This window comes from Chiloscyllium plagiosum, unplaced genomic scaffold (genome assembly GCF_037043375.1).
Source record: "Chiloscyllium plagiosum isolate Xiang-an unplaced genomic scaffold, Cpla_swu_hap1 HiC_scaffold_49, whole genome shotgun sequence".
Taxonomy (NCBI): domain Eukaryota; kingdom Metazoa; phylum Chordata; class Chondrichthyes; order Orectolobiformes; family Hemiscylliidae; genus Chiloscyllium; species Chiloscyllium plagiosum.
The window spans coordinates 454534-465914 of record NW_028270187.1 but is presented as its reverse complement, the minus strand read 5'-3'; the positions used below and the strand labels follow the sequence as shown (position 1 = coordinate 465914).

The 11381-nt window shown below is 60.5% G+C and overlaps 1 protein-coding gene across 1 annotated transcript in view; it reads right to left on the bottom strand.

The window, feature by feature from the left end:
• Positions 1-747: 747 nt before the first annotated feature.
• Positions 748-11381, bottom strand: part of tfpt (TCF3 (E2A) fusion partner) — a 23890-nt gene continuing 13256 nt past the window's right edge. The window contains exons 4-5 of the mRNA XM_087984955.1: positions 6540-6770; positions 748-1104 (exon numbers count right to left, since the gene is read on the bottom strand). Of these exons, the coding sequence (XP_087841081.1) occupies positions 970-1104; positions 6540-6770 (366 nt within the window). The 3' untranslated portion in view covers positions 748-969. The remainder of the gene's footprint in view (positions 1105-6539; positions 6771-11381) is intronic.

Here is an 11381-nt window from a genome sequence, read left to right as displayed (position 1 = left end):
CCCACTATCAACATCCTGGTGGGTTCCCATTGAGAGAGAATCTAACCATCACCCCCTTGACGTTCAATGGCGTTACCGTCACTGAATTACCCCTCCCCCCCACTATCAACATCCTGGGGGTTCCCATTGAGAGAGAATCTAACCATCGCCCCCTTAACGTTCAATGGTGTTACGGTCACTGAATCCCCCCTCCCCCCACTATCAACATCCTGGGGGTTCCCATTGAGAGAGAATCTAACCATCGCCCCCTTGACGTTCAATGGTGTTACCGTCACTGAATCCGCCCTCCCCCCCCACTATCAACATCCTGGGGGTTCCCATTGAGAGAGAATCTAACCATCGCCCCCTTGATGTTCAATGGTGTTACCGTCACTGAATCCGCCCTCCCCCCCCACTATCAACATCCTGGGGGGTTCCCATTGAGAGAGAATCTAACCATCGCCCCCTTGACGTTCAATGGCGTTACCGTCACTGAAACCCCCTCCCCCCACTATCAACATCCTGGGGGGTTCCCATTGAGAGAGAATCTAACCATCGCCCCCTTGATGTTCAATGGTGTTACCATCACTGAATCCCCCCTCCCCCCCACTATCAACATCCTGGGGGTTCCCATTGAGAGAGAATCTAACCATCGCCCTCTTGATGTTCAATGGTGTTACCGTCACTGAATCCCCCCTCCCCCCCCAGTATCAACATCCTGGGGACTTATGACAGAATGGACTCTCAATCCGTTTCAGAACGGGGGGGTTGGTGGGGTGGTGGGAGAAAAAAAACCTTTAATTGCCTTTGCTCAATTCACCGTGAGTTACTGGCGACGCGTCATGGGAGAGAGAATTCCCGCGTTGGGAGGCAGGGGGATACAGGCATTGTCCAAGAGGCGACAGAGGGAGGTCCAACGATGGGTGCATACAGGCCCCCCGGGTCTGCTCCCCCCCCCTTCCCTCCAGGAGGGAAAGCGATCCAGGGGCCTCAGTCGAATTCTGGGTAGGAGGAGGGGCTTGGGTAGTCACTGTAGGCCGCTTTCTCATCCGGACTCCCGGAGCGCCAGACCTGGCCCACTGCCTCACCTGCTTCCTGGGGAGACAGCTCCTCATCGCTACATTCCTGAGGGATGGGCGGACAAGGGAATTCAGGGCAGAGATTAGATTCATGTCACCCCCCCTTCCCCCATGGACCCCGAACCCCTTCCCCGTTCCCTCCCGCTCTACACCGTCCCCCCATGGACCCCGAACCCCTTCCCCGTTCCCTCCCGCTCAACACCGTCCCCCCACGGACCCCAAACCCCTTCCCCGTTCCCTCCCGCTCTACACCGTCCCCCCACGGACCCCAAACCCCTTCCCCGTTCCCTCCCGCTCGACACCGTCCCCCCACGGACCCCGAACCCCTTCCCCGTTCCCTCCCGCTCTACACCGTCCCCCCACGGACCCCAAACCCCTTCCCCGTTCCCTCCCGCTCTACACCGTCCCCCCACGGACCCCGAACCCCTTCCCCGTTCCCTCCCGCTCTACACCGTCTCCCATGGACCCCAAACCCCTTCCCCGTTCCCTTCCGCTCTACACCGTCCCCCCCATGGACCCCAAACCCCTTCCACGTTCCCTCCCGCTCTACACCGTCCCCCACGGACCCCAAACCCCTTCCCCGGTCCCTCCCGCCCGACTCCGTCCCCAATGGACCCCAAACCCCTTCCCTATTCCCTCCCTCTCTACACCATCTCCCAAGGACCCCCAACCCCTTCCCCGTTCCCTCCCGCTCTACACCGTCCCCCCATGGACCCCAAACCCCTTCCCTGTTCCCTCCCGCTCTACACCGTCCCCCCATGGACCCCAAACCCCTTCCCCGTTCCCTCCCGCTCTACACCGTCCCCCCATGGACCCCAAACCCCTTCCCCGTTCCCTCCCGCTCTACACCGTCCCCCCATGGACCCCAAACCCCTTCCCCGTTCCCTCCCGCTCTACACCTTCCCCCCATGGACCCCAAACCCTTTCCCCGTTCCCTCCCGCTCTACACCGTCCCCCATGGACCCCAAACCCCTTCCCCGTTCCCTCCCGCTCTACACCGTCCCCCATGGACCCCAAACCCCTTCCCCGTTCCCTCCCGCTCTACACCGTCCCCCCATGGACCCCAAACCCTTTCCCCGTTCCCTCCCGCTCTACACCGTCCCCCATGGACCCCAAACCCCTTCCCCGTTCCCTCCTGCTCTACACTGTTCCCCATGGATCCCGAACCTCTTCGCCGTTCCCTCCAGCTCTACACCGTCCCCCCATGGACCCCAAACCCCTTCCCCGTTCCCTCCCGCTCTACACCGTCCCCCCATGGACCCCAAACCCCTTCCCCGTTCCCTCCCGCTCTACACCGTCCCCCCATGGACCCCAAACCCCTTCCCCGTTCCCTCCCGCTCTACACCTTCCCCCCATGGACCCCAAACCCTTTCCCCGTTCCCTCCCGCTCTACACCGTCCCCCATGGACCCCAAACCTCTTCCCCATTCCCTCCCGCTCTACACCGTCCCCCATGGACCCCAAACCCCTTCCCCGTTCCCTCCCGCTCTACACCGTCCCCCCATGGACCCCAAACCCTTTCCCCGTTCCCTCCCGCTCTACACCGTCCCCCATGGACCCCAAACCCCTTCCCCGTTCCCTCCCGCTCTACACTGTTCCCCATGGATCCCGAACCTCTTCGCCGTTCCCTCCAGCTCTACACCGTCCCCCATGGACCCCGAACCCCTTCCCCGTTCCCTCCCGCTCTATACCGTCCCCCATGGACCCCGAACCCCTTCCCCGTTCCCTCCCGCTCTATACCGTCCCCCATGGACCCCGAACCCCTTCCCCGTTCCCTCCAGCTCTACACCGTCCCCCCCATGGACCCCGAACCCCTTCCCCGTTCCCTCCCGCTCTATACCGTCCCCCATGGTCCCCGAACCCCTTCCCCGTTCCCTCCCGCTCTACACCGTCCCCCCATGGACCCCGAACCCCTTCCTCGTTCCCTCCCGCTCTATACCGTCCCCCCAATGGACCCCGAACCGCTTCCCCGTTCCCTCCAGCTCTACACCGTCCCCCATGGACCCCGAACACCTTCCCCGTTACCTCCTGCTCTACACCGTCCCCCCATGGACCCCAAACCCCTTCCCCGTTCCCTCCCGCTCTACACCGTCCCCCATGGACCCCAAACCCCTTCCCCATTCCCTCCCTCTCTACACCGTCCCCACGGACCCCAAACCCCTTCCCCGTTCCCTCCCGCTCTACACCGTCCCCCCATGGACCCCAAACCCCTTCCCCGTTCCCTTCCGCTCTACACCGTCCCCCCCATGGACCCCAAACCCCTTCCCTGTTCCCTCCCGCTCTACACCATCCCCATGGACGCCGAAACCCCTTCCCCGTTCCCTCCCGCTCTACACCGTCCCCCCATGGACCCCAAACCCTTTCCCCGTTCCCTCCCGCTCTACACTGTTCCCCATGGATCCCGAACCTCTTCGCCGTTCCCTCCAGCTCTACACCGTCCCCCATGGACCCCGAACCCCTTCCCCGTTCCCTCCCGCTCTACACCGTCCCCCCACGGACCCCAAACCCCTTCCCCGTTCCCTCCCGCTCTACACCGTCCCCCCATGGACCCCAAACCCTTTCCCCGTTCCCTCCCGCTCTACACTGTTCCCCATGGATCCCGAACCTCTTCGCCGTTCCCTCCAGCTCTACACCGTCCCCCATGGACCCCGAACCCCTTCCCCGTTCCCTCCCGCTCTACACCGTCCCCCCACGGACCCCAAACCCCTTCCCCGTTCCCTCCCGCTCTACACCGTCCCCCCATGGACCCCAAACCCCTTCCCCGTTCCCTCCCGCTCTACACCATCCCCAACGGACCCCAAACCCCTTCCCCGTTCCCTCCCGCTCTACACCGTCCCCATGGACCCCAAACCCCTTCCCCGTTCCCTCCCGCTCTACACCGTCCCCAATGGACCCCAAACCGCTTCCCTGTTCCCTCCCGCTCTACACTGTCCCCCCATGGACCCCAAACCCCTTCCCCGTTCCCTCCTGCTCTACACCGTCCCCCCATGGACCCCAAACCCCTTCCCCGTTCCCTCCCACTCTACACCGTCCCCATGGACCCCAAACCCCTTCCCCGTTCCCTCCCGCTGTACACCGTCCCCATTGACCCCAAACCCTTTCCCCGTTCCCTCCCGCTCTACACCGTCCCCATGGACCCCAAACCCCTTCCCCGTTCCCTCCCGCTCTACACCGTCCCCCATGGACCCCAAACCCCTTCCCCGTTCCCTCCCGCTCTACACTGTCCCCCCATGGACCCCAAACCCCTTCCCCGTTCCCTCCCGCTCTACACCGTCCCCCCATGGACCCCAAACCCCTTCCCCGTTCCCTCCCATTCTACACCGTCCCCATGGACCCCAAACCCCTTCCCCGTTCCCTCCCGATCTACACCGTCCCCATTGACCCCAAACCCCTTCCCCGTTCCCTCCCGCTCTACACCGTCCCCATTGACCCCAAACCCCTTCCCCGTTCCCTTCCGCTCTACACCGTCCTCCCCATGGACCCCAAACCCCTTCCCCGTTCCCTCCCACTCTACACCGTCCCCCAAACCCCTTACCCGTTCCCTCCAGCTCTACACCGTCCCCCATGGACCCCAAACCCCTTCCCCGTTCCCTCCCGCTCTACACTGTCCCCCCAATGGACCCCAAACCCCTTCCCCGTTCCCTCCCACTCTACACCGTCCCCATGGACCCCAAACCCCTTCCCCGTTCCCTCCCGCTCTACACCGTCCCCATGGACCCCAAACCCCTTCCCCGTTCCCTTCCGCTCTACACCGTCCCCCATGGACCCCAAACCCCTTCCCCGTTCCCTCCCGCTCTACACCGTCCCCCCATGGACCCCAAACCCCTTCCCCGTTCCCTCCCACTCTACACCGTCCCCCATGGACCCCAAACCCCTTCCCCGTTCCCTCCCGCTCTACACCGTCCCCCATGGACCCCAAACCCCTTCCCCGTTCCCTCCCGCTCTACACCGTCCCCCATGGACCCCAAACCCCTTCCCCGTTCCCTCCCGTTCTACACCATCCCCCCACGGACCCCAAACCCCTTCCCCGTTCCCTCCCGCTCTACACCGTCCCCCCACGGACCCCAAACCCCTTCCCCGTTCCCTCCCGTTCTACACCATCCCCCCATGGACCCCAAACCCCTTCCCCGTTCCCTCCCGCTCTACACCGTCCCCCCATGTACCCCGAACCCCTTCCCCTTTCCCTCCCACTCAACACCGTCCCCCATGGACCCCAAACCCCTTCCCCGTTCCCTCCCGCTCTACACCGTCCCCCCCCATGTACCCCAAACCCCTTCCCCGTTCCCTCCCGCTCTACACCGTCCCCCATGGACCCCAAACCCCTTCCCCGTTCCCTCCCGCTCTACACCATCCCCATGGACCCCGAACCCCTTCCCCATTCCCTCCCTCTCTCTCTACACCGTCCCCCATGGACCCCAAACCCCTTCCCCGTTCCCTCCCGTTCTACACCGTCCCCCATGGACCCCAAACCCCTTACCCGTTCCCTCCCGCTCTACACCATCCCCCATGGACCCCAAACCCCTTCCCCGTTCCCTCCCGTTCTACACCGTCCCCCCATGGACCCCAAACCCCTTCCCCGTTCCCTCCCGCTCTACACCGTCCCCCATGGACCCCGAACCCCTTCCCCGTTCCCTCCCACTCAACACCGTCCCCCATGGACCCCAAACCCCTTCCCCGTTCCCTCCCGCTCTACACCGTCCCCCATGGACCCCAAACCCCTTCCCCGTTCCCTCCCGCTCTACACCGTCCCCCCACGGACCCCAAACCCCTTCCCGTTCCCTCCCGCTCTACACCGTCCCCCATGGACCCCAAACCCCTTCCCCGTTCCCTCCCGCTCTACACCGTCCCCCATGGACCCCAAACCCTTCCCCGTTCCCTCCCGCTCTAAACCGTCCCCCCATGGACCCCAAACCCTTTCCCCGTTCCCTCCCGCTCTACACCGTCCCCCCATGGACCCCAAACCCCTTCCCCTTTCCCTCCCGCTCTACACCGTCCCCCATGGACCCCAAACCCCTTCCCCATTCCCTCCCTCTCTCTCTACACCGTCCCCCATGGAACCCAAACCCCTTCCCCGTTCCCTCCCGTTCTACACCGTCCCCCATGGACCCCAAACCCCTTACCCGTTCCCTCCCGCTCTACACCGTCCCCATGGACCCCAAACCCCTTCCCCGTTCCCTCCCGCTCTACACCGTCCCCCATGGACCCCGAACCCCTTCCCCGTTCCCTCCCACTCAACACCGTCCCCCATGGACCCCAAACCCCTTCCCCGTTCCCTCCCGCTCTACACCGTCCCCCCACGGACCCCAAACCCCTTCCCCGTTCCCTCCCTCTCTACACCGTCTCCCATGGATCCCAAACCCCTTCCCTGTACCTCCCGCTCTGCACCGTCCCCCCACGGACCCCAAACCCCTTCCCTCCTGCTCTACACCGTCCCCACGGACCCCAGACCCCCGCCCCCCTCCCCTGCGTGCGGAGGGGGTACCTGTTTGATCTGGTCATGCCCCAGGATGTAGAAGGGGCTGGGGGGTCTCCGGGCTGCCTGACCCTCCCTCTCGTCCCTCAGCTTCCTTCTCTTAGCGCCGGGCCCATCCCCGGCCGGGGGGCTGGCGAGCTCCTGAGGCTGGGTCTTGCTGGGCTGGAGCCCTTGGCTGTCGGTGATATCTGCCTGTGGTGGCTCTCCTGCGGGTGTATTGTCCCCTTGGCTTCCCTCGTCCTGTCAACAGCAACAGCAAGAGTTTACTGTGGGGGGGCGGGGGGGGGTCAACGGGAAAGGGGCTAGTCTACCCAATCAGAGTGGCCTCCTCCAGCCCCTACACTCCTCACCCTCCTGTTCCAATCCCTCCCTCCCTATCTCCCTCACCCTCCTACACTCCTCACCCTCCTGTTCCAATCCCTCCCTCCCTATCCCCCTCACCTCCTACACTCCTCACCCTCCTGTTCCAATCCCTCCCTCCCTATCTCCCTCACCCTCCTGTTCCAATCCCTCCCTCCCTATCTCCCTCACCCCCTACACCCCTCACCCTCCTGTTCCAATCCCTCCCTCCCTATCTCCCTCACCTCCTACACTCCTCTCCCTCCTGTTCCAATCCCTCCCTATTTCCCTCACCTCTGACAACCCTCACCCTCCTGTTCCCATCCCTCCCTCCCGATCTCCCTCACCCTCCTGTTCCAATCCCTCCCTTCCTATCTCCCTCACCTTCCTACACTCCTCGCCCTCCTGTTCCAATCCCTCCCTATCTCCCCCACTCCTACAGCCCTCACCCTCCTTTTCCAATCCCTCCCTCCCCTATCTCCCTCACCCTCCTACACCCCTCACCCTCCTGTTCCAATCCCTCCCTCCCTATCTCCCTCACCCTCCTACACTCCTCACCCTCCTGCTCCAATCCCTCCCTCCCTATCTCCCTCACCCTCCTACACCCCTCACCCTCCTGTTCCAATCCCTCCCTCCCTGTCTCCCTCACCCTCCTACACCCCTCACCCTCCTGTTCCAATCCCTCCCTCCCTATCTCCCTCACCCTCCTACACTCCTCACCCTCCTGTTCCAATCCCTCCCTCCCTCCCTATCTCCCTCACCCTCCTACATTCCTCACCCTCCTGTTCCAATCCCTCCCTCCCTATCTCCCTCACCCTCCTACACTCACCCTCCTGTTCCAATCCCTCCCTCCCTATCTCCCTCACCCTCCTACACCCCTCACCCTCCTATTCCAATCCCTCCCTCCCTATCTCCCTCACCTCCTACACTCCTCACCCTCCGGTTCCAATCCCTCCCTCCCTATCCCCCTCACCCTCCTACACTCCTCACCCTCCTGTTCCAATCCCTCCCTCCCTATCTCCCGCACCTCCTACACTCCTCACCCTCCGGTTCCAATCCCTCCCTCCCTATCTGCCTCACCCTCCTGTCCCAATCCCTCCCTCCCTATCTCCCTCACCCTCCTGTCCCAATCACTCCCTCCCTATCTCCCTCACCTCTGACAACCCTCACCCTCCTGTTCCAATCCCTCCCTCCCGATCTCCCTCACCCTCCTGTTTCAATCCCTCCCTCCCTATCTTCCCCCCTCCTACAGCCCTCATCCTCCTGTTCCAATCCCTCCCTCCCGACCTCCCTCACCCTCCTACACCCCTCACCCTCCTGTTCCAATCCCTCCCTCCCGACCTCCCTCACCCTCCTACACCCCTCACCCTCCTGTTCCAATCCCTCCCTCCCTATCTCCCTCACCTCCTACACTCCTCACCCTCCTGTTCCAATCCCTCCCTCCCTATCTCCCTCACCTCCTACACTCCTCACCCTCCTGTTCCAATCCCTCCCTCCCTATCTCCCTCACCCTCCTACACTCCTCACCCTCCTGTTCCAATCCCTCCCTCCCTATCTCCCTCACCCTCCTACACTCCTCACCCTCCTTTCCAATCCCTCCCTCCCTATCTCCCTCACCTCCTACACTCCTCACCCTCCTGTTCCAATCCCTCCCTCCCTATCTCCCTCACCCTCCTACAACCCTCACCCTCCTGTTCCAGTCCCTCCCTCCCTCCCTATCTCCCTCACCCTCCTACACTCCTCACCCTCCTGTTCCAATCCCTCCCTCCGTCTCTCCGTCACCCTCCTACACTCTTCACCCTCCTGTTCCAATCCCTCCCTCCCTATCTCCCTCACCCTCCTACACTCCTCACCCTCCTGTTCCAATCCCTCCCTCCCTATCTCCCTCACCCTCCTACACCCCTCACCCTCCTGTTCCAATCCCTCCCTCCCTAACCCTCCTACACCCCTCACCCTCCTGTTCCAATCCCTCCCTCCCTATCTCCCTCACCTCCTACACTCCTCACCGTCCTGTTCCAATCCCTCCCTCCCTATCTCCCTCACCTCCTCCAACCCTCACCCTCCTGTTCCAATCCCTCCCTCCTTATCTCCCTCACCCTCCTACACTCCTCACCCTCCTGTTCCAATCCCTCCCTCCGTCTCTCCCTCACCCTCCTACAACCCTCACCCTCCTGTTCCAATCCCTCCCTCACCCACCCGAATCTCCCCTCCTACACAGACGCAAGGACATAATGCAATGTGAGACCAGACGATCCAGGCAGATCTCAACAAACAGAAACAAATTTTAGTAAAACAAACCACAGCAGGACTTGAACGATTAAAGATCAGGCCCTGGGGGTGGTAGTGTAGAGCAGAGGGAGGCCAAGGGGGATCGGGGACAACATCCTTTGAGGTTCTCATCACGGGTAGACAGGGGGGGGGGGGCGGTAGTTTAAGGCGGCATTTAGCCTTCATCGCTCAGACCTTTGAGTGGAGGGAGTTGGGGTTGTACAGGACGATGGCGAGGTCTCGTCTGGAGAACTGCGTCCAATTCCGGTCGCCCCGTGACAGGATGGGTTTGGAAGAGATTTACCAGGAATTCGAGTTATAAGGATAGGCTGGGACTGTTTTCCCCAGAGCGTCTGAGGTGGGGGGGCAGGGGTGACCTTATAGACATTTATAAAATCACGAGGGGGGGTGTAGACAGGGTTTGGAAGCGATTTATCAGGATATCGGAGGGTTTGAGCTACAGGGAGAGTCCTGGGGGCTGTCGGAGGGGTGGACAGGGGGGGGGGACAAGGCGTGTGTTAATGGGGCGGGGGATTTCAAAGCCAGGGGTCACAGCTTCAAGGTGAGAGGAGAGAGAGATTGAGAGAGGTCACGAGGGGGAGCTTCTTGCACACGGAGGGTGGTCTGCGTGTGCAAGAACGAAATTTCCTGCACGGGCACAGTTCCAACGTTTAGATGTCACTGAGGGAAGGACAGGGATAGGGAAGGGGTTGGAGGGATATGGCCTGGGAGGAGACGTGTTCGGTTTGCCAACATTATCAGCATGGGCCGGTTGGACAGTACAATCTGTTTTAGTGCGATACGATTCTATGATGCAGGAAGAGAACCACACAGAGAGAGAGAGAGAGACAGACAGACAGACACACACACACACACACATAGTGATAGAGAGAGAGACAGACACACACACACACTCACATAGTGATAGAGAGAGAGACAGACATACACAGTGATAGAGAGAGACGGACAGACACACACATAGTGATAGAGAGAGAGACGGACAGACACACACACACTCACATAGTGATAGAGAGAGACAGACACACACATAGTGATAGAGAGAGACGGACAGGCACACACACACACATAGTGATAGAGAGAGAGACACACACATAGTGATAGAGAGAGAGACGGACAGACACTCACTCACTCACATAGTGATAGAGAGAGACAGACACACACAGTGATAGAGAGAGACGGACAGACACACACATAGTGATAGAGAGAGAGACGGACAGACACACACACACTCACATAGTGATAGAGAGAGACAGACACACACATAGTGATAGAGAGAGACGGACAGGCACACACACACACATAGTGATAGAGAGAGAGACGGACAGACACTCACTCACTCACATAGTGATAGAGAGAGACAGACACACACAGTGATAGAGAGAGACGGACAGACACACACATAGTGATAGAGAGAGAGACGGACAGACACACACACACTCACATAGTGATAGAGAGAGACAGACACACACAGTGATAGAGAGAGACGGACAGACACACACATAGTGATAGAGAGAGAGAGAGACGGACAGACACACACACACTCACATAGTGATAGAGAGAGACAGACACACACATAGTGATAGAGAGAGACGGACAGGCACACACACACACATAGTGATAGAGAGAGAGACACACACATAGTGATAGAGAGAGAGACGGACAGACACTCACTCACTCACATAGTGATAGAGAGAGACAGACAGACACACACTCACATAGTGATAGAGAGAGACAGACAGACACATAGTGATAGAGAGAGAGACGGACAGACACACACACACTCACATAGTGATAGAGAGAGACAGACACACACATAGTGATAGAGAGAGAGACGGACAGACACACACATAGTGATAGAGAGAGAGACGGACAGACACACACATAGTGATAGAGAGACGGACAGACACACACATAGTGATAGAGAGAGACAGACAGACACACTCACGTAGTGATAGAGAGAGAGAGACAGACACACTCACGTAGTGATAGAGAGAGACAGACACACACTCACATAGTGATAGAGAGAGAGACAGACACACACATAGTGATAGAGAGAGACAGACAGACACACTCACGTAGTGATAGAGAGAGAGAGACAGACACACTCACGTAGTGATAGAGAGAGAGACAGACAAACTCACGTAGTGACACAGAGAGAGAGAGACAGACACACTCACGTAGTGATAGAGAGAGAGACAGACACACTCACGTAGTGATAGAGAG